Here is a 24,136-nt window from a genome sequence, read left to right on the forward strand (position 1 = left end):
AGCTCCAAGCACCTCCCACAAGAAGTTTCTAGACACAGGGGACTCAAGACCAAAGACTCTGAATCTCCATAAGGTAACTGTGTTCACTACTTTTTTGACGTCGGTTCTTTCTCTATGGTAATCAACAATTAAATCTTTGAAAAGGGTTTATGGCTCATTTTCATGGACAACCAGAAGGAGCAGGTGGACTGCTTCCTACACCACAGCCAGCCTTGGAGGAGAAAGAAGTCCAAGAAATAGAATAGTGAAAGCAACTTTAAAAAGAAAAAAAAAGGAACACAAGCAAACTCCCTGAGTCTGTGGGTACATAGAGAAGGTTGAAGTGGTGAGCGGATTTTTAATTTGTTTTTTAAGATTTTAAGCAATCTGTCTGCCCAAAATGAGGCTTGAACTCACAACCCCCGAGATCAAGAGTCACATGCTCCACTGACTCAACCAGACAGGCACCCCTGGTTGGATTTAATTTTGAGAGAGAATATGAAGCCTTCAGGATGAAATCCAAATATCTTACTCTACATTTAAGAAATTTCCAGGTAGCCTGGGTGGCTCAATCAGTTAAGCATCCGACTCTTGATTTCGGCTCAGGTCACGATCTCAGGGTCATGAGATAGAGCCTTGCACTGGGCTCCGCGCTCAGCAGAGTCTGCTTGAGATTCTCTCTCTCTCCCTCTCTCTTTGCCCCTCCGCCCTGCTCGTGCACGCTCTTTCAAGTAAATAAATAAATCTTTAAAAAAAAGGAAAGAAAGAAAGAATGAAATTTCCATCTTAGAGGCCCGTGGGTGGCTCAGCTGGTTAGGTAACCAACTCTTGATTTCGCCTCAGGCCATGATCTCAGGGTCCTGGGACTGAGCCCTGCGTGGGGCTCCACATTCAGCATGGAGTCTGCTGGAGATTCTCTCTCTCCCTCTGCCCCTCCCCCCTGCTCGTGCACGCTCTCTCTAAATAAATAAAATCTTAAGAAAAAAAATTTCCATCCTAACTAGGGACCTAGTGGGTTAGCGAAAACATATACATAAAAGGAAAAATAAACATAAGCAGGCTATAGCAAGAACACGAAGCAAGCAATTCAAGAGTTCAAAGGAGGAACCACAAAAATGAAGCACCTGGATGACAAAGAAGTCAGGATTTTGAACTGTATCTTGGAGTGTTCAGGGAGTATGTCAACCAGTCTGGCTAAGGCAGAGAACACAGAGACCAAAGAAGATGAGAGAGAGTGTATGTATACAGCCGTCCCACAGTTCCAGTCCATTGTTCATATGCCTTTTACTCCTCTATCTGGACTTAAGTTGGTTCAGAGGCCAGGAACCACTACAATTTGTTGACCTATTAGCTAAACGTCAGTCCCCAGAACTCAGAATGCTAGTAACAGTTTTACTAAATTTAATCTCAGAATAGCATAACTTTGAGGTGCACTGTGAATTCAGATTTTTAAATACCTGTACTAAAAATAGCAAAACTTTTGTAAAAGTCAAGACACAAGGATCCACAAATCAAAACAAGAATTTTTAAACCCAGACACTTACAAAAACAGTTAGGAACGGCTTAATAACATAGACATCCTCTAAAGGAAAAGGCAGAAGAATGGAAAGTCTTATGAAGTGATAAACAGTTTTAAAAACAGGTTTACAATCAGTTTTTAAACACTAAAACCTCTGGGAAATGGAAATTCCTCTCCTTAATCCCTTTGAGGGCAATATATTTGAGTCAGGAATAAGAACATCCTGCCTCTGCATAAGTTCAAATGTGAACCTTTTACAATATCCCTAACATTAAGTAGCAAATAGAGGAGAAGACCATTTCTAATCTGCCAAAAAGAAAAGCAGCCACTGTTTTGGATTTGTCACCCATCTTCTCGAGACACATAAGCAGAAGCTTCAGTAAAACGAAACTAGGGAAGCTCAAGGTTTGATTTGACAGTGATTACTTAACTGGAGCTTATTTCTGTGAAATGAAACTACCAGAACCTTTAAATATCAATTTACTTGTCGCTAAACCACAGGTTTATGCTTCGTCTTGGAAATGCTAACAGGATGGAACCCATGAGCCTTTTATTAAAACGTGATGACCATGGAGAGCGCCCTTGAAGCTTAGCAACAGAGGACTCAACCCTAAAAGGTTCCCCTCTGAAAAGGTGAGGACAGGTTTGACATGTAACCCAGAGCCAGTCCTAAAACGCTTGACTGCACTTTCCATAAAAGGTGGGAGTTGTAATAGTAGCATAGAGCAGACACCAGCCCACTAGAAGCAGATGGAACCCACCAACTCATTTTACCCAGACCTCCAAAAAGGTACACAGAACTGTCTGTGCCTGCCAAAGCAGGGCAGATCTGAATGGGTGAATCTAAGAAAACGCTTCAAAAAGGATTACTAATGGTATTGCATTTGCCTACTGTAGCCCCCAATATAAAAAGGATCTGGAAAATGAAAAACAATTTAAAAGCTCACTCTCCATATTCAAGCTAAACACACACGCGGCCCAAATTTTTATTTTACAAAATAAAAAAAGCCTCAGTAACCTATTCCAGGACAGGGGCTCTTCTAGAAGGGATATCTAGCTAGAAACATTCCCTGCTTATGTACATAGTTCATCAGGGGTCAGGTAAGATTCCATTTTGTAACAGCTGAACTTTAAACAGAAAGTCATTAATGGTGCAACGTTCACTCGTTAGCATGAAGCTACCCCCTAGAATGAAAAGCATGGGCTGTATCTGCCAGGATGACAACTTTACAGTGAGAAGCTGAAGCCAAGGATCCTGAACTCCTAGAAAGTTCTATCGGCCTCAGAAGAGCTCACCATCTCCACCGGCCTACACTTAGCTGTCACCCTATTTTTCAATCCCCATAGAAAAAGGCACCGCTAATAACGGAAATTTATTTTAAATAAAAAATTAAAAGATGGACAGGCAAAACATTACAGGGCTGACATGATTCCTGTTTGGGATTGGGGGAGGGGGAGGAGCTTTCTGGATGTTTCTATTCTTGGCAAGGAAAGCACCTCCAGGTCCTGTACCATCAAAAGGCAGTAACACAGGAATGTTCTCAGGGAATCAATGATTTGCCTGTGCTAACAGACTTCATCTCTGGGTGTGCTGATGGGGAGCAAGATGGAGAGGGCTGGAGGGGGGAGACTGGGGAAGGTGTGTTTGACTGGCGGGGGATGGGAGGAAAGACTAGATGGATAAGGGGGCCGGGAAAGGTGTGGACTGTTAAGGGGGAGAGTGTGGATGACTAAGGGAGGTGAGGGGAGGATGTGGATGGCTAAGGGGATGTCCAGAAAAGGCCTGGAAGGCTGAGGCGGAGGGGGAAAAGGTGTGGACCGCTAAGAAGGAGTGGGGGAAGGTCTGGATGGCGGAGGGATGGAGAGATGGCCATCAGACCCCGGAGAAGCGGCAACGAAGGCAGGCCGAGGGGGGTGGCCTCGCCCAGGCTCCCCCCAATCCACCTTCTGTGGGCGTGTGCCCGGCTGCGCGTGTGCAAGGGCCAGGCCACCAGGCCGCAGGGCCACCACTCACCCCACGACTCCCTGGTTGTAGTTCCTCCGCTTCCACGGGGTCCCGCTGTACACGCCCCCGCTGCCGTCGGCCCGGCCGCCCCCCGCGGCCCGCCCTCCGCTGGGCTGCAGCAGGCTGTAGTTGAGTCCGTAGGTGCTGGCCTTATTGTCGCGCTTCCTCTTGTTGCTGCTGCCCGAGGCCGGGTCCGCGGGCTCGGCGGCGGGGACGGCGGCAGAGGAGTGTGGGGACGAGGACGCGGAGGGGGACGGGGACGCCGAGGGGCCCGCGACAGCCCGGCGGGCCCAGGCCGCCGGCTGGTGGTGGTTGTTGTTGTTGTTGGTCGTCTCCAGGGGCAGGAAGTCCCGCTGCTCCGCGGACTGCGCGTGGCCGCCCAGCAGGCGCTCCCCGGAGCGGTACATGCCGGCCGGGGCCGGGGCCGGGGCCGGGGCCGCGCCGCCGGGGCTGCCGGTGCTGCTGCCGCTCCCGCCGGTGGCCGTGCTGCTGCCGCCGCCGCCGCTCGCGCCGCCGCTGCTGTGACAGTGGTGGTTGAAGTAGAGGTTCCTCAGCCCCTGGGTCGTCTCCCAGATCTGCATCCACAGACTGTTGGACGGTCCGAGCTGCTCTGGCTGGAACCAGGCGATCCTCGGATCCATCAAACGGCGGCGGCCGCTGCCCCCGCCCCTCCCGGCCGCCCGCAGGGCCGCCGCCGCCGCCGCGCCTCAGGCGCACGCCCGGCCTCGGCGGCTGTTGCTGCTACTGCTGCTGCTGCTGCTGCTGCTGCTGCTGCTGCTGCTACTGCTGCTGCTACTGCTGCTCGGGGCCCGCCGCGGGCGGCGCGGTCGCGCAGGGAGCCCGGCCGGCGCCGGCGGCGTCGCTCCCGCCCTCGGGGGCTCCGCGGGCCCTCCCCCCCTCCCTCCGCCCCTCCGCCGAGCCCCTGTCACTGGGGTCCCCGTGCAAATGGCGGCGGCGGCTCCGGAGTAGGGCGAGCGGCAGCAGCGGCGGCGGCGGCGGAGGCGGCGGCGGGGGCAGCGGCGGGGGCAGCGGCAGCGGCGGCGGCGGCGGCGGCGGCGGGACGCGCCTGCTCCGTAGCGTTCTCGCTCCTCCGGCCCCGGGGCGGGGCCTCCGCCGGCTCCGCCCCGCTAGCTCCGCCCCCGCCCCGCCCCCGCCCTCCCGCACTTGCCCCGCCCCCACCGGGCCGCGCCTCCCGGTCAGCCCCGGCGGCTGCGCCGTGCGTCACAGAGGCCGCGGTGCGGCGCGGTGGGGGGCCGCAACCGCCGGACGCAACCGTCCCCGCGCCACCTGAAGAAGGGGCCGCATGTACCTGGGCGTCCAGGTGCCCCTGATGCGCGCGCCGCCCCCGGTCTGGGTTCCCGGTCCCTGAAACCGGGCGAGGCCGGACACACGCCGGCCGGCTCCGCAGCGAATGGATGGTCGGAGGCGCCGCCCCCACATCGTACCCTCCCCCACCCAGCGGCCTCGGGGACCCCCTCCGCTCTCGCGACCCCTCCCGAGATCTCCGCTCCAAGCCCGCCTCGGGGGAGGGAGGGGGAGAAAACGTAACCCACCCCCGAGCATGTGCTCTGGACCCTGGATGGACGCGGGCTGGGCGGGCAGCCCCGCCGCCCCCGCACCCGCGGTGCTGCGTCCCCGCGGGGGGTTTGGAGCCCCAAGCCCTGGCGGGTCTTCCCCCACCCCAGCCCAGACTGGGGAAACCTGCGCCCGCCCGCGTGGCTGGACGCGCTTCTTCGTTAAGCGTGTAAGCCGTGGGCTCAGAACCACGGTCACACACCCAAAACCCGCTTTACACACACACGCGCGCGCGCCCGTACAGAAACGCGCACAGATGCACAGACACGGAGGCAGGCACACACGCTGCTCGGCGTGCAAAGAATCCTCACTTGCCCTCAGGTGCACCAGCAGCCATGGAAAGCTCTCCTCCGTGCAGAATTAACTTTAAGAAAACCCAAAACCTTTAAGCCTAAAATGAGGACCATATCGTTGCCATCAGTAGAGATTTTCCACAAAGTGGTTATTTGCATGTCTTCCCTATCCCTGCGGTAAAAACGACAAGGAAAAGGGAATTGTAAGTATTTTAAATCATTAAGGAGGAAAAATAAGTGAGCACGTTTCCTCTGTGCCGTCTGAGGTTGGTCCAAGGTCCAGAATGAGTCGCTGATACCCGATTTTGGCCTTCTATTTTGGGAGCTCAATATCCTGGAGAGTTGGGGGGGTTTTGGCAAAGATGAAAAAATACTGGTCAAATTACGAAGCATTCATTGCTCTACCGTTATTCTTGCTGAGAGAATAACATGGCTATAAATAGGGAAGCACACCCCAAAAAACCCTACATAGAATTTTGGTTCATCCTATTTGTTGTTGATTTACTACAAATCAATATTAAGAGTATTCTCAGAATGAAATTAGCTCTATACTGAGAATTACAAAGCCAGAAAAGTAGTGTTATTTTTAAGGATATTCACACTGACAAATTATACAAAAATAAAGCATTGTATAGAAACAGGTTTATTTTGGGGTGCCCTGCTCTTGATCTCAGGGTTTTGAGTCCCAGTCCCAGGTTAAGTGTAGAGATTACCTAAAAATAAAAAACCTAAAAAAAAAAAAAACAACAGGTTTATTTTGATGACTTCAAATTTGTTTTTTGGGGTTTTTAAGATTTTTTATTTATTTGACAGAGAGAGCACAAGCAAAGGGAACAGGAGAAGGAGAAGCAGTCTCCCTGCTGAGCTCGATCCCAGGACCCTGGGATCATGACCTGAGCGGAAGGCAGAGACTTAACCAACTGAGCCACCCAGGCACTCCATCAAATTTATTTTAAAAAATCAAACAGAGGTGGGCGCCTGGGTGGCTCAGTTGGTTAAGCCTCTGCCTTCCGGGCGCCTGGGTGGCTCAGATGGTTGAGCGTCTGCCTTCGGCTCAGGTCATGATCCCAGGGTCCTGGGATCGAGTTCCGCGTCGGGCTCCCTGCTCCTTGGGAGCCTGCTTCTCCCTCTGCCTCTCTCTCTCTCTCTTTCATGAAAAATCAATCTTAAAAAAAAAAAAGCCTCTGCCTTCCACTCAGGTCACGGTCCCGGGGTTCCGCCCCCATCTCAGCTGGGATCGATCCCTGCTTCTCCCTCTCCCATTCCCCGGGCTTGTGTGCTCTCTCGCGCGCGCGCTCTCTCTCTCTCTCTCTTTGTCAAATAAGTAAATAAATATTTTTAAAAAAACATCAAACAAGAGGGGCGCCTGGTGGCTCAGCTGGTTAAGCATCGAACACTTGATCTCTGCTCAGGTCTTGATCTCAGGGGCTCAAGTTCAACCCTGCATTGGGCTGCATGCTGGGTGCAGAGCCTACTTAAAAAAAAAAAAAAAAAAAAAAAAACCTAAGAAAATTGGAAAGCCAGGGAAAAAAGTAAACATTTTCAAGGTCCCACCATCTAGAAATAATCCCCTTGAAGATTTTGTTAAAACATTTCCAAAAATCTGTCCCTGCACATGTTATGTGTCAAGATAGACTTTTTTATTTTTACTTATTTATTTTAAACGTTATTCAGTCTTTAAAAATATTTTTTCAGATGTCCAAGAACACATTAAATGCCACTGATATGTAAGCCAAAAAAAAGTATTCAAAGTTAGTAATAGTTCATACCAGAAATTAACATTTGTTATATTTGAGAGCCCATTTATTTAAGCAAACCTTAAAAACTACTAGTATTGGCAAAATTATCAGATGGGTTAATATAAATAAAAGAACTTTGTGAAATGTGGGCTGAGAGGCAAGATGTTACTGTTTGTTCACCTGCAGGGAATGCTAACTAGTTAGCCCCATAACACATCCATGTTTCCGAACATTCTTTCAGTAAATCTTGGTTGAATGTCTATCATCCATGCAAAACTGAGCTAATTGCTTTAGAGAGGATAAATAAGCAACCAGGGTCTTTGGCTGCCTTCCATGAATTTACTGTGTGGTTGGGGAGAAAAAAAGAGGTAAATATTTAAAAAATTGCAAGTCAAATTGCAATTTATTCAATTAATTTCAACAAATATGTCTTGAGGAAATATGTACCATTGTTGGGGATACAGCAATGAACAATACTGATGAGGTCCCTGCCTTCATGGACCTTACATTTTAGTGGGTAAGGCAAGCATGTGAGGTCAGACAGTGGTTGAGTGCTATGAAGAAAAAGCAGGCTAAAGGGATAGTGACAGTGTGCTATTTTTAGATGGGCTAATCCAGGAAGGCTGCTCTGAGGAAGTGATATCTGAGCAGGGACTTAAATGTGGCAGTGGGCCATGACCAGCTAGGGAATGATCCATCAGGCAGAGGGAATAGCAAGTGCAAAGGCCCTGAGGCAGGAATATACTTTGCATGCAAAATGGCAAGGAAATGTAATTGAGTGTTGAATGTATGCTATGGTATGAAATTGTAATGAGTCTTGAATGTCTACCATGGTATATAATTATAAAGTATTTTTGTGGAAGTTTCCTCAAAAATCATCCAGTTTAAAGTAAAACAGTAGGGAATTTTATATACACAAAAATGTATTCATTTCCCCCAACAAATCTGCAGTGTTTTGTCTCAAAATAATCTACTACTGCATTCAAAGAGATAGACTACCCTAATTTCAATAATAAATTTTGATTACTCAACCTTTTCATTTTCCTATTTAGAACAAAAGAACAGACACTTATTACAGTCTTCAAAACCATCTGCATTAAATTGATGAGCCAAAAAACACGGCTATCACAAACCCAGACATTTTGCTCCATAATCTAAAATGTCCTATTCATTCTCAGTATTCTTGTTCTTAGAGGGGAAAATGTTGAGTCAATGGTTTCAACTTGGAAGATTTACTGAAACATCAAGATTCTGCAGAGTAAAAATCGAGTGGAAAAATGAGAAGAAAGCAAGTTACCCAAGAATCAAGCAAATTTAAACATGATTTCATTGATTTATTAACTTGAATAAAACTGAAGGAAAATTGCACACACATAGTACTATATGACATCATTTTATTTAAATCTTCGGCAGTATGTGATTATATTACTTCACTCCAGAGTTAATAAGAACCACAAACAAAAAATCTTAAAGTTATTAGTATCCTCAGTGTTTGGGTTTTGAAGCATTTGCTCCAGGTATTAATAATCTTGGACTTGGGCCCCATTTACAAACTTTCCCCTTTTGCACACAATATACATCATTGTACCATGTTTTTTTCTCCCTCATGAATACAAATAGGATTCCAAGCAGGAGAATCTTTTTCAGTGACATTTCAAAATAATAGGCAATGTGGAGGCCTGTATCTTGTTCTGGACTGTCAAAATTTCTTCCAATCCTGTTTTAGAAACAAAATTGCTTAAGTTCTGTGACATTCTGGAATCTCCGGAGTGAATGTGTGTGTGTGTGTGTGTACACGTGTGTGTATGTTTAGGAGCTTTTTAGTATAATTTATATATTATAAAATTCACCTGTTTTAAGTGTACAATTTAATGAATGATTTTTAGTGCATTTACAGACTTATGCAGCTATCACCACAATCTGATCTTGGAATGTTTCCAACCCCAAAAAGATCTCTAGGGCTTATTTGTAGTCAATCTGTTTTCCCAACCCCATGCCCAGGCAAATACTAATCTACTTTTTATCTCTATAGATTTGCCTTTTCTGAATAACTTCTGTTTTGATTGGTGTTTCGATAAAATTTGACCATGGTATCTGCTAAAGCCCCCACAGAGAATTGCTTGCCCAGCCTAATAGCAACTAAAAACAAAATTAAAACAGTGCCAGAATGGGTGTGTTTTCTCAAATTTCTGACCAATCTGTAAAAAGTTCCAGACATTTTTCAGATTCAAGTTTATACAAGGCTGTTAAGGCAGCTCCTTCTACCATCTTTTCTCTTGTCAGGGAAATAGGTTCCTTAGCCATGAGCTTGCAAAGCAGGTGATAGTCTCCGGGCAGCCACCCTATGGGGAAAAAGCCCAGGAACTCAGCCAGGATCCAATACCCAAACAACCCTCTGCATTTTATCATTTATTTTTATTTTTTAAGATTTTATTTATTTACTTGAGAGAGAGAGTGTGAGCACGAGCAGGCGGAGGGGCAGAGGATGAGGGAGAAGCAGACTCCCCACTGAGTGGGGAGCCCAAGGCAGGGCTCAATCCCAGGACCCTGAGATCATGACCCCAGCCGACTTACCATTTCTTTCTAACACCTCACTGCAGGGCAGTCTGTGGGAGAGGGAGAAGACCCTAGATAAGGTGGTCTTGCCTAAGAAGGTGCTCACCCGCAACTGCTTTTGTCAACTGTCATTGAAATTCCATTTCTAAAGACAGAGGCTCTTACTGTCAAAATCTCACTCCAGAATGTTCTCTTGCTAGACCCTATATAACTTGAAATGCAGTTCAGACCTCCTTCTTGGAAAAGTTACTTGGTACGATTGTTAATTAAATTAATTTAAATAAACTAAATTAGTCCACATGGACTCCCCCATGTGGGTGGGTCTTATCCTATCAGTTGAGGGCCCAAATGGAACCAAAGGCAGAGGAAAGAGGAATTTGTCCCTTTTTTCCTGCCTTACTGATAGAGCTGGGCCATTTCAACTCATCTTCTCCAGCCCTCTGGCCAATATTTATACCACTGGCATTCCTGGTTCTCAGGTCTTCAGACTCAGACTCAATTATATCACTGGTTTGACTGGGTCTCCAGCTTGTGGACAGCAGACTATGGGACTTCTCAGCCTCCAAGGCACATGAGCCAATTCCTCATAATAAATATCCATATAAACCTCTACATATTGGGGTACCTGGGGGGCTCAGTCGGTTGCCTTCGGCTCAGGTCATGATCCCAGGGTCCTGGGATCGAGCCCCATATCAGGCCCCCTGCTCAGCGGGGAGCCTGCTTCTCCCTCTCCCACTACTGCTCCCCCTGCTTGTGCTTGCTCTCTCTCAAATAAACAATATCTTTAAAAAAAATCTTTACATATGGACATATATTATGTATACCATAAATCCAAATAAGTCATACATATGAAAATAAGAAGTGGGGGTGCTGCTGTAACAAATACCTAAAAATGCAGAAGTAGCTTTGGAACTGGGTAATGGGTAGAGAATGGAGTTTGAAAGTTCATGCTGGAAAAAAGTCCACATGGCATGAACAGACATTTGTTCATTCATTCATTTATAAGATTTTATTTTTTTAAAGATTTATTTATTTGAGAGAGAGAGCTCATGTGCACGAGCAAGGGGAGGGGCAGAGAGAGAGGGAAAGCAGGGAGCCCGACTCGGGGCTCTATCTCAGCCCCAATTGGGAGCCCCAATCAGGGCTTTCTCCTTGGTTTCAAAGTTTTTAATACCTAAACACATACACCCATACAACCCACACAGAACAAAACAAAATCGCCCCGTGACTTCACATTTTTAATGATTTCCAAAGTAAAATCACTCCTTCAGCACTCAAGTGCTTAGTCAGTGCTCTGCCCTCCCTGTCCAAGCAACACCTAGTCTGTTATTCATTTCCACCCGACTCCCCTCCTGGATGTTTTGTGGCAAGCCTCTTCAACAGGAGAATTGCTACCAACAGAAGTAAATATGCTTGGAATCTGTACATCATGTTTTGAGTGCCTCAAAAGGAAGCAGAAAGGCAAATTTTATTTCTGGACCTGTGTAAGCCAAGCCACAGGGTCCTTTTCTAAGGTAAAATGCACGACAAAAGGTGCCAAGCATTTCCCTTATTGTGCATCTAGCCTAAAACGCATTTCATTCAAGAAAAATTTGAATAATGTAAGTTACAGAGTTACCGTGAAGTCTGTGGACACTCTGATAGGCTTTGAAAAGTGCAGCCAAAATCTCAAGCAGCAATTTCCATGTTTGGCTGACATGCAAAAAAGCTGACTAAAAATGTGCACACTGAGGACAAATGGATAGAACCCATTACACATCAGGGAAAAGCGAGTCAGAGAGTAGAGCACACACCTGGGGAGGCCACACAGCATATTCCACAAAGAGAAGCTGCCGAGGTTACCACTTGGGAAAAAATACTGTGACATCGTGCTTGTGGAACCGTTTCCAGTCTGTAGCCTCTGATCTGCTTGGAAACTAGTCTATATAACAAATTTCTGATACACTGGAAGTCATTTCTCCTAGGGCTGGAGGGAATATTTGAGACTCGGTTATTCACTGTCCGTAATCGCGAGGGACTATGACCACAGCAACACGAGATGACTGACCTTGTTCAAAGTTCTAAAACTGGACCCGAAAACACACAACCATAATGAATGTTCAATGATTAATCAGCATCTGTGAATGGATGGCTGAAAAACAGTGAGTTACAAGACAGCATTTCTATCTAGCTTTTTAAATCATAATTAGGGGTGTGTGTGTGTGTGTGTGTGTGTGTGTGTGTATGTAAAATATTACAGTCTCATGGGTGACACTAAGGTTGTATCAGCTTGATGAATCTGTTCAAGCCACGCATCTTGCCAACATGGCTCCAAGGTCGTGACTTTGACTCCTATGAAGATCAAATGCAGCACTCATCCTCTTGGCCAAAATAACATCCTTCCCAGGAAACATTTGGATACTTAACTAATTGGTGTCTCTGCCATTCATTCATACATTCATTCATTCATTCATTCCACCATCATTTAACACTGGGGCACAAAGAGGATTAATTCAGGGGACTTGGTCACAATCCAGAGGTCCATGGGTATGTGCTTGTGTTTTCTAGTTAATATATGTCATTGTAGCCAAATCTTCTTCCCCCTGGCTGAAATGCAAGCACCTGGAGAACAGGCTGGAGGGATATATAACTCAAATGGGGCACTTGGGAGCCCCTGGAGCAGAGTGTCCTGGTGGCACATCTTTGGATTCCCAAGTGATAAGAAGGAGGAAAGAATGATCAGGGAGAATCTAGCTCAACAGATTTCAAAGAACAAAGAGGGCAAGCCCCTCCTGTCCCTACTTGTAACAGTGCTGTGGACACATAGAATCCTGTTCTAAATGGCTCAAATCCATTTTATTGTGACCAGGCAGTTGAGAAAATTTAACCGCAATGGAAGATTAGGTTCATCTATAATACTATAGGACCTATGGCCCATTTCCCCAAATCACTGTGAATTAAATATGTTACTATCAAGTAGGAGAGGCTCCCAAAATAATTTTCTCTTATTTTATTTCTTTTGTAACCATTCCAACTCATAAAATATGCAAGGAGCAAGAAAAAATGGAAAGTGCATAAGAAAGTTTCTTGAGGGGCCCCTGGGTGGCTCAGTCAGTTAAGCGGCTAACTCTTGATTTTGTCTCAGGGTCATGAGATCGAGCCCCACATTGGGCTCCATGCTGGGCGCAAAGCCAGCTTAAGGTTCTCTCTCCCTCTGCCCCTGCCACCCACCTCTAAAAAAAAAAAAAAGAAAGAAAGAAAGAAAAGAAAAAGAAAGAAAGTTTCTTGAAATGTCCCTGTGGAGTTGGACCAGCTTTTACGTAATACCACATAATGGGCTTCCAGGGATGAAGAAGGATAAAAAAAACTTCGTTAGAAGTCACACACACAGGGCGCCTGGGTGGCTCAGTGGGTTAAGCGTCTGCTTTCGGCTCAGGTCATGATCCCAGGGTCCTGGGATAGAGTCCCTCATCAGGCTTCCGGCTTGGCGGGAAGTCTGCTTCTACCTCTGACCCTCTCCCCTCTCATGCTGTTTCTCTCTCTCTCTCAAATAAATAAATAAATAAATAAATAAATAAATAAATAAAATCTTTAAAAAAAATGTCACACACACATTTGGAAAAGTCTCAACTTCAAGCATCCATTTGAATTACAATGCACAAAAATCTGTGTTTCTCAGACTGATAAAGGTCAAACAGTATAATCATACCCAGTGCTAGTGAGGGCATGGGAGAAACTAGTCTTGTTCACAGTCTGTGGAAGGATAAAGTGGAGAAAAAGCTTTGGGGGACTCTTTTGGTCCTATCTATCAAATTAAAAAAAATTTTTTTTTAAGATTTTATTATCTATTTGAGAGAGAGAGGGCTAGAGCACAAGCAGGGGGAGCAGCAGAGGGAGAGGGAGAAGCAGGCTCCCCACTGAGCAAGGAACCCGATGCGGGGCTCGATCCCAGGACCCCGGGATCATGACCTGAGCCGAAGGCAGCCACTTAACCGACTGAGCCACCCAGGCGCCCCTATCTATCAAATTTAAAATGTGTATATCCTTTGACCCAGTGTATTAGTCAGCTCCAGCTGTTGTGAAAGAAAACCACAGACTCGGGTGCCTTCAACAACAGAAATGTATTGTCTCACTGTTCTGGAGGCTAGAAGTCCAAGATCAAGGTGCAGTCAAGGTTGGTTTTGGGTGAAACCTCTCTTCCTGGCTTGAAGATGCTATCTTTTCCCCTCTGTGCTTACATGTCCATATGCAAAAAGAGAGAGAAGTCAGGTGTCTCTTCCCCTTCTTATAAGAACAGCGGTCATACTGGGTTAGGGCTGTACTCTTATGACCTCATTTAACCTTAATTACCTCCCTAAAGGCCCTACCTCCAAATAGAGTCACATTGGGGGTTAGAGCTTTAACATATGAATGGAAGGCGGGGTCAAAAATATGGTCCACAGCACCCAGCAAAGCAACCTTTAGAAATTTATGTTGGGGACGCCTGGGTGGCTCAGCAGGTTAAGCATCTGCCTTCGACTCGGGTCTTGACGGCTCGGGTCTTAATCCCAGGGTCCTGGGATGGAGCCCCGCATCGGGCTCCTTGCTCCGTGGGAAGCCTGCTTCTCCCTCCGCCTGCTGCTCCCCCTGCTGGTGCTTACTCTCTGTCTCTCTCTCTCCCAATCTCTCTGACACATAAATAAATAAAATCTTCAAAAAGAAAGAAAGAAAAATTTATCTTGTATGTCTGCATACGTGCACACATATCTTTGAATAGGAATATTTAAAGTTGTTTTGTCTGCAGTAGCCAACATAAGCATCCATCAAGAGGGGGCTAGTTAAACAAATTAAGGTACATTCAGTCAATAAAATACTACTACGCACCTGTTAAAATGAATGAACCAGCACTAAACATGTTGACATAGAGAAATCACTAAAATGTATCATTATGGAAAAAACAAGGCGAAGAGCAGTGTGTGGAATATGATCCAATTTCTATTAAAAACAATGCTTAAGCACCAATATTTTCTTGAAGGATTTGTAAGAAACCATTGACAGTCATTAGCTCAGAGGAGTGCACTTGAGCATGGGAGGAAGCCCTTGTTTCTTCTAGCCTTTAGCACTGTGCACTTAGCCCACCCTCCCCGCTGCGGGGAGGTATGTTACTTTTGTTAAAAAATTGAGGTAAATTTCACAGAGCAAAAACTTCACCATTGTAACCATTGAAAAGTGTATGACTTAGTGATACTTTAGTACTTTCACAATGTTATGCAACCATTACCTCTATCAAGTTGCAAACATTTTCATCACCCCGAGTGGGCAGGTAGTCCTCATTCCCCCCTCCCACAGCCCTTGGCAACCACTAATCTGCTTTCTGTCTCTATGGATTTACCTATCAGGATGTTTCATATAAATAGAATCATATAATACGTGGCCTTTGTTTCTGGCTTCTTTTGCTTAGGGTAATGTTTTCTATTTTTTTTTAAGATTTATTTATTTGAGAGAGAGAGAGCATGAGCGCAGGTAGGGGCAGAGGGAAAGGAAGAGAGAGACTCTCAAGCTGACTCCCTGCCGATCACAGAGCCTGACGCAGGGCTGATCCCACAACCCCAAGATCACGACCCCGAGATCACGACCTGAGCAGAAACCTGAGTCAGATGCTCAACTGACTGAGCCACCCAGGTGGGTGGACCCTCTCTCTCTTTTTTTTTTTTTTTAAAGTAGGCTCCATGCCCAACTTGGGGATCAAACACACAACCCTGAGATCAAGAGTCTCATGCTCTACCAACTGAGCCAGCCAGGCACCCCTAGAATCATCTTCTGGAGGTTCATCCACGTTGTAGCATATATCCCTTTTTATGGCTGTATGAATATACCACATTTAGTTTTTTCATTCATCCATTAATGAACATTTGGGTTGTTTCCTTGTGGTTATTGTGAATAATGCTGCTATGAACATCTGTGTACAAGTTTTTATTTGAATACCTGTTTTCAGTTCTTCTGGGAGTGGAATTGCTGGCTCATTGGGTAATTCTATGTGTAATTTTTTGAGGATGAATGTTGGTTTTTCTTGTGTTTAAATATTTAATTTCATTCTATAAATGAAACTGTATAGGACAGAACCTTGAAAGATCTTTTAGTACAGTCTCTAGAATAAATGGACATTGACAATGGACATTATTTATCTAAATTAAAACAGTAACTTGAATTTAACAATATATTTTGCCTTAGGGCCTATTAGATGTCTTGTATAAAATGGACACTCCAATGTTCCTGCTATTGAAAACAGTGTATCTCAAAAGCATATACGCATTCTTTTGATAACACTAGTACCCTTAGACAAAATACAATGCAATAAGTAGTAATTACTCTAACTTTAGAGATATTGTTGGTTCATTCAAAAAATAACTGTTGACCGCTTCTCACCTAGTTGGATTGTTGTTATAAAGAATACTGACGTTAACAAATGTTGTCAAATATCTGAAGAAGTTGCAACTTTTGTGCACTGCTGGTGGGAAGGTAGGATGGTACAACCGCTCTGGAAAACAGTATGGTGGTTCCTCAAGAAATTAAAAACAGAACTACCATATGATCCTGCAATTCCATTTCTGGGTATCTACCCAAAAGAACTGCAATCAGAGACTTGATTATACATATACATGTTTATAGCATCATTATTCACAGCCAAGAGGTAGAAACAACCCAAGTATCCACCAACAGATGAACGGATAAACAAAATGTGGTGTGTATCTCTCTATATAGATAGAGATAGCTATATGGAAAAATCACATTAAACACACACACACACACAACGGAATAATATTCAGCCTTAAAAAGGAAGGAAACCGGGGCGCCTGGGTGGCTCAGTCGTTAAAGGTCAGCCTTCGGCTCAGGTCATGATCCCAGGGTCCTGGGATCGAGCCCCGTATTGGGCTCCTTGCTCAGCGGGGAGCCTGCTTCTCCCTCTGCTTCTACCTGCTACTCTGCCTTCTTGCGCTCTCTCTCTCTGTCAAAAAAAGAAAAAATCTTAAAAAATTAAATTAAATTAAAAAAAAGAAGGAAACTCTGGGGTGCCTGGGTGGCTCAGTTGTTTAAACACCCCACTCTTGATTTTGGCTCAGATCGTGATCTCGGGATCGTAAGATCAAGGCCCGCACCTGGGTGGGCACTCGGTGGGGAGTCCACTTCGGATTCTCTCCCTCTCCCTCTGCCCCTCCCACCGGGCTCTATCTCTCTGTCTCTCTAAAATAAATAAATAAATCTTTTTAAAAAAGGGAAGGAAACTCTGATACATGCTGACATGAATGAACCTTGAAGACAGGATGTTAAATGAAATAAGCCAGTAGCAAAACAATATTATATGATTATATGATTCCACTTATACGAGGTACCTGGAGTAGTTAAATTCATAGAGACAGAGAGTAGAATGGTAGCTGCCAGGGGCAGGGGGAGGTGGGGAGGAGGCAGTTAATGTTTAATGGGGACAGAGTTTCAGTTGGGGAAAGTGAAAAAAGTCCTTGAGATGGATGATGGGGATGGTTGCACAACGTGAATTTCCTTGATGCCACTGAACCATACACTTTAAAAAGGGTAAAATGGCAAATTTATGTTGTGTATATTTTACCACAGAGAAAGGAACATACACATACACACAAAAGTAAAAAAACTAGTACTGAAAAAAACTAGTGAGCCACCACTAAGGGCAGTGAGGGTATAACAGTGAACGAAACATAGAAAACATAGTTCTTGCCTTTATAGAGCTTACTATCTAGCAGGGGAGACAGGGGCAAATAAAAATTCAATATGCAAAGGCTCCTGGTGGGCTCAATCGGTTGAGCGACTAACTTGTGATTTTGGCTCAGGTCATGATCTCGGGGTCATGAGATCGAGCCCCACGTTGGGCTCTGTGCTCAGCGTGGAGTCTACTTCGCCCTCTCCCTCTCCCTCTGCTCCTCCCCACCACTTGTGTTCTCTCTTGCCCTCTCAAATAAATAAAATTTATTAAAAAAATCAATATGCACACACACACACACTTAGATCCACATGCATATGTATCTTTATAAAATCATAGTTTCTTTTTAAAATATAGATGTGCATTTTTTTCTGCAACTTTCTTTTCACTCCACCACTTTAGATCTCTCTCAGTGTTGTGACTGAGTGACTACTTGCCTCCCTCTTTTAATTCTGTACAGAACTGCACACGAAACTACACTGTAGTGACTTAGCCATGCCGCTGTGAGAGGGACATTTAGGTAGTTTGCAATCTTTTGCTGATATAAACACTGCTCTGAGGAAGATCTGCAGAAAAGCTCATGTCATTCTACCTCTTAAAAGCAGGTCTTCTAATAACAACTTATGTTTGCGTTTTAAATTAACCCCCCAGGCCTATCCAAGCAATCATCAAGGTGAGCCCCCCTTGACAGATGCACAAAGGGAGGCACAATTTGAATAAACGAGTTCTTACATTTTTTTAATGCCTGTTGTCTCTCCCAAACGAACACACTGTTTTTCAAACCAGGGTATATTGCTCTGATTTTCCAGTATCTCATTTCATCTCGTTCCTGTTAAGTAAAAACTTAGCAATTGCCTTATCAGCTGCACTTTCACACGTAGTTCAGCAAGAATTTCCATCTACACATTCATAGATTAGATCTTGAAACTTAGCCTTGAAGTTAGTTGTTTGGACCTCAGGACCCAAACCCTGGCATCTTTGGGTTTTGAGTTTTAGGGTGAAAGATCTCCCTCTTGAACTGGCTTCCCGTGTAACTGGCAGCAACATGACAAATGTGGGGAGTGCCATCATATTTTTCCACTAGAATTTTTTAACATGTTGCCTTCCCACTTCAAACAACTATATTGTTCTGATCCTGAGTAGACCGAAATGTCATTTAATGTAGCATCAAATTATTTTCTCCTAAACAGAGATGTAAACTGACTTCAGCAATTTTTGATATCTGAAGGAAATTGGTCTGATAAATGGAAATGACAATTCTCTTCTATCCTAAGGCGAGAAATCTAAGATAATCGCCTTGCACATTAACTAACATTATTCCACCAGTATGGCTAACGCACAAAGACATTACACACCCAGAATAGAAATTTATGAACTTCCAAATCTTACACATACATGCACAATCTTCCTCTCCCTAAAACACAACTTTAATATGTCTTGTGTTGCTTTGGGTTCTCCTGGAAGCAGACACTGAGCCAGGCGTCAAGGGCAAGCAGTTTATGTGGCAGGTGATCCCAGGAGACACCAGTGGGGTGAGGGGAAATCAGATCAGGAAGGGAGGGCAGCAACAAAGACCTGTTTTCCAACAGGGTCCCAGCGTGAGTAACTAAGACTTAATCCTGGAGAACTCTGGGACTTCAGAGTCTCCCCATGGAGGGGGTTAGAGTGCTGGGTATTTATACGCTTCTTCCTGCCAGTCACTGATGGAGGGATTTTGGCGGGGTGGGGTTCGGGGGGATTTCATCCATTCCTTATACTTCTGAGCTGTCATGCTGGGGCCAAAATCCTCAAGCAAGGAAATTTGGGGACTGGCAGCTGGAAGTCCCGCCAATGTGGTAAGGATGAGAGTAGATGTGCACAAGGCAGCATTGCCACATCTTTCTTCCTGAAACTTCTAAGTAAAATTAATGGCACCTTTTCTTCTTTTTCCTTCAGAATTTATTCAGCTGTCCATGTCATTACACATATCAGAGACACTCACAGGTCTTCCATTGTCTACAGGGTCTCTGCAAGCCCCCCACCCAACACACACACACACACACACACACACACACACACACACCCCACAGACACGGAGGAACAGTGACTCCCTCACCTCCCATCTCCCTCAGGAAAGAGCATGGTGAGCACTACAGAACATGCAGCTTCCAGACGTCCGGGTTCTTTCTAAAGCCCTCTTTAAAAATCGGGAACACAGGAGGTTCCTTAGGTTTCTGGTTGTCATTTTTCTTTCCAAATGTTAACAGAAGAAATTTGGGCCAATTTATGGAATTAAAAATACAATGTTCTAAATGTATATGTCAAATGGTGTTAAGTACTAAAGAAGAAAAATACAGCAGAGAAAGGGGGTATATATATATTTTTTTCTTTTTACCCTTTAGTGATGCAAACTCTAGGATCTTGTGCACACACAAGTACTCAAATATTCAGCATTGCCTGTAGCAGCAAAAGACTAGAAACAATCTAGACATCCGTCTACGTAAGAAACATTCATGTGTCTCACAAATATTAACTCACTTAACCCTCAAGAACAAACCTGTTCAGTAGCATGGTCATTATTCATTATTCCCTTTTTCAGATATGAAAACCGAGGCAAGAAATTCAGTCATTTGTCCAAGTTTATACAGGGAGGAGGGGGTAGGGTCAGGATTCGAACCCACACTATCTGGCTCCAGAGTCTAATCTCTTGAGCTGGATGCATGGCTGCCTCACTCTCTAAGGGAAAACTAATTAAATTATGATTCCAACACTTCAGTGGAATTCTATGGAGCTGCTGAAAAGAATGGGGGCAGTTCTGTACGTGTTGATATGGAAAGACCCCTAAGATATTAACGAACAACATCAAGGTCTTGGAACAGTATAAAGAAGTTATCATTTGCATCCCAAATGGGAGAACACGGATATGTGCTTTGTTATGCAAAGAGCATTTCTGAAAGGACACATGCAAAACCAGTAAGGGTACTTTTCGGAGAGAAAATGGAAGACACAAAAACTTTTCACGGACTTTGTCTGGCAGTCTTTTGTTTACCATACACATGTACTACCTGTTTTATAAGTTAAATATAACTTTAAAAAATTGGAAGGAATTATAACTTCTTTTAAGATTTTATTTATTTAGGGGTGCCTGGGCGGCTCAGTTGGTTAAGCATCTGCCTTCGGCTCAGGTCATGATCCCGGGGTCCTGGGATCGAGCCCCGCGTCGGGCTCCCTGCTCAGCGGGGAGTCTGCTTCTCCCTCTCCCTCTGCCTGCCTCTCTGCCTACCTGTGCTATCTGTCAAATAAATAAATAAAATCTTTAAAAAAAAGATTTTATTTATTTATTTGAGAGAGAGAGATGGCGAAAGAGAGCATGAGCAGGGGCAGGGGAGGGGGAGTGCATGAGCAGGGGGAGTTTTATATAGTAAAACTAACTTTTTACTATATAAAAGTTAAGTATAACTTTAAAAAATTGGAAGGAATTATAACTTCTTTTAAGATTTTATTTATTTATTTGAGAGAGAAAGAGATAGCGAAAGAGAGCATGAGCAGGAGCAGGGGAGGGGGAGATCAAGACCTGGGACTCGATCCCAGGACCCTGAGATCATGACCTGAGCTGAAGACAGACACTTAACTGACTGAGCCACCCAGGCGCCCCATAACTTCTTTTAATAGAGCAATGGAAAATGTCATGTGTTGAATTTTCCAGAACTTACTTTACCTTGTAATTCAAGGTAAAAGACCAAAAGTGAAAAGTTCCATATCTTTCATTGGCTTTAAATTGAGGGGAGGGGGGTAATTTATCAGGCTATTTTATCAAACTGTGAAATTAAATTCATGTGTAAATGTTAGTGAAAATAATTGCATAGTATGGTCGATTTCATTAGAGTGTATAATGTTTTAAAGACTGTGACAGGGGCGCCTGGGTGGCTCAATCAGTTAAGTATCTGCCTTTGGCACAGGTCATGATCCCAGGGTCCTGGAATTGAGCCCCACATCAGGCTCCTTGCTCAGCGGGGAGTCTACTTCTCCCTCTGCCCCTCCCCCCACTTGTGTTCTCTATCTCTAAAATAAAATCTTAAAAAAAAAGACTGTGATGATTTTAAACATTTTCTGACTCTGTACACTAATCTTTGAAATAAAAAAGGGAAAAAAGGCAGGCAACTATTTCAAACAGCTTTGTGAAGTCATTTTGGCTCCATGTCCTGTACCCGTTCCACTGTCCGCAATTTAAAATCTGATGGCCCTAAAAATGATCCACTATTCCTATTAATAGCATTTATTTTATTTTTTTAAAGATTTTATCCATTTATTTGACAGAGCGAGAGAGCACAAGCAGGGGAAACAGTAGAGGGAGAGGGAGAAGCAGGCTCCCCGCCAAGCAGGGAGCCTGATGCGGGGCTCGATCCCAGGACCCTGAGATCATGACCTGAGCCAAAGGCAGACACCCAACCATCTGAGGCACCCAGGCGCCCCAATAGCATTTATTTTAAAAGATCTTCATTTCAGGATGCCTGGGTGGCTCAGTCAGTTAAGTGTCCGCCTTCAGCTCAGGTCATGATCCCAGGGTCTTAGGATCAAGTCCCACATCGGGCTCCCTGCTCAGCGGGAAGCCTGCTTCTCCCTCTGTCTGCCACTCCCCCTGCTTCTGCTCTGTATCTCTCTCTCTGACAAATAAATAAAATCTTAAAAAAAACCAAAATCTTCATTTCTTCCTGTTTTACTTGAATAACTTTGTCTTTTATGTTAAATAAACTCAAGAAATTGGTCCCTACAAATGCCAGTAGCAAAGTATGTTTCCTGAATTCATACTAAATGGAAGTAATTAAAGAAGCTCCCTTATTTAAAAAGAATTTGTTCTTTTCATGGACAGGCATACATCACTGAAAATGTTAAAATTTTAGGGCAGCTGTGTTCTCAAAATTAGGATTCCTATGTAAGATTAGGGAGGATAAAAATATATTTAAGCAAATATTGGAAACCACTTGCTTATAATTTCTCACTCTGCATAGAAAAAGGATAACTCAAGTTAATTCTGTTCATTAAAATAAGAAAATGCTCAATTAAGTGGGCCAAAATAGTTTCAATTAAAGATATAAATTTCTCTAATTGGGACAAAATTTGAGAATCTCCTACTATATAAAGACATAACATTTTTTTGGTTAGTAAAACTAAGATGAACTTGTTTATTTATTTATTTAGATTTTAAAGATTTTATTTAGGGGCACCTGGGTGCCTCAGTAAGTGTCTGCCTTCCGCTCAGGTCATTTGCTCGGAGTCCTGGGATCGAGCCCCCCATCGGGCTCCCTGCTCAGTGGGGACCTGCTTCTCTCTCTCCTGCTGCTCCTCCCCCACTTGTGTTCTCTCCCTCAAATAAATAAAATCGTTTTAAAAAAAAAGATTTTTTATTTGTTTTAGAGAGAATGGGAGAGAAAGTATGAGCGGGGGGAGGGGCAGAAGCAGAGGGAGAAGCAGACTCCTGATTACCCTGAGATCATGACCTGAGCTGAAGGCAGATGCTTAACTGACTGAGCCACCCAGGTGCCCTGAACGGTGAAATGTTTTTTAAACTACAGTGAACTTTTAACTGGAAAGGGGGACAAGATAAAAAGCGCAAGACCCAAGACCTGGAAACTCTCAATGCTTCTTACCAACAGAAGTAGTAAGTGGGCCTTAAGGCATAGGAGGAAAAAAAACCAACATCTTTAAAAAAGGAAATTAAAATTTCCTAGGGAAATGCTTCCTCAGCTCAAACTACAGGTATGTTCCACCTAACTTGGGCCTGAGTTTCCCATCTCAAGAAATAGACCATTATTTGATTAGTTCCGGAAGCTGGAAACCAGGTGCCCTCCTGGGATTTTCTTTTGCTCTATTCTCCACATCCAATGCATCACCCATTCATTCATCTATTCGCTGAGAGTAAATGAGCAATTGTGACTCCATCCCTCAGCTGCTCTTTGTCTCTTTTTGCCCTTGACAAGTCCCCCCAGACTCTCTCCCCAGCAGCTTCCCTTCCCTGCCTCACATATTCCCCATCCACGTCCCTAAACCGGTAGACCTTCATCTCTCTTCTTAGCAGACCTTAACCCTTATTCCACACGATTGGCCCCATCCACCTTCTGAAAGCACTCCCTGACCATTCACTTTTCTGATTTTCTCCGACGTCCCAGGGTCACTCCTTCTGTGTTTCCCTTCCGGTTCATCCTCCAACCAGGCCACCAAATACTAGATTTCTCCAAGGCTTGGTCTCAGTCATCCTTCTGTTCTCTTTTTACTTCTTTCTAGACTAGTAGTTCTCAAAGTGTGTTCCACAGATCCTTTGAGGGTCTCACAAGGTCAAAACTACTTTTGCAACAATACTAACGAGTGATTTGCCTTTTTCACCATGTTGACACATTGGCCTGTGGGCACAAAAGCAATGGCTCATAAAACTGCTGGTGGTTCCTATGAATCAAGGCACTGACACCAAACTATACCAACAGTCATTGTGTTCTTCCCTATCATGCACTTACAGAAAAAAGAGCTGCACTGAAGGGGCATCTGGGTGGTTCAGTCATTGGGCATCTACCTTTGGCTCAGGTCATAATCTCAGGGTCCTGGGGTCGAGCCCCGCATTGGGCTCCCTGCTCCGCAGGAAGCCTGCTTCTCCCTCTCCTACTCCCTCTGCCTGTGTTCCTTCTCTCACTGTGTCTGTCAAATAAATAAATTAAAAAAAAAAAAAGAGAGAGAGCTGCACTGAAGAAGGTGTTTGATGGGGACACCTGGGTGGCTCAGTCAGTTAAGCATCTGCCTTCAGCTCCGGTC

General features: G+C 44.7%; 1 protein-coding gene across 5 annotated transcripts in view; it reads right to left on the reverse strand.

Moving 5' to 3' along the window:
• The window catches only part of TENT4B (terminal nucleotidyltransferase 4B), a 74,178-nt gene extending 69,209 nt beyond the window's left edge, over positions 1-4,969 (reverse strand). Inside the window, exon 1 of one of the 5 annotated variants that reach the window (XM_027619548.1) lies at positions 3,513-4,366. In XM_027619548.1, coding sequence (XP_027475349.1) covers positions 3,513-4,144 — 632 coding nt within the window. In that variant the 5' untranslated portion in view covers positions 4,145-4,366. Of the gene's footprint in view, positions 1-3,512; positions 4,373-4,812 lie in introns of those variants that run through there. The other 4 variants (XM_027619547.2, XM_027619550.2, XM_027619549.2 and 1 more) reach the window with 4 other exon arrangements.
• Between the last annotated feature and the right edge of the window lie 19,167 nt (positions 4,970-24,136).

Source organism: Zalophus californianus, chromosome 17, assembly GCF_009762305.2.
Source record: "Zalophus californianus isolate mZalCal1 chromosome 17, mZalCal1.pri.v2, whole genome shotgun sequence".
NCBI classification, from domain to species: Eukaryota; Metazoa; Chordata; class Mammalia; order Carnivora; family Otariidae; genus Zalophus; species Zalophus californianus.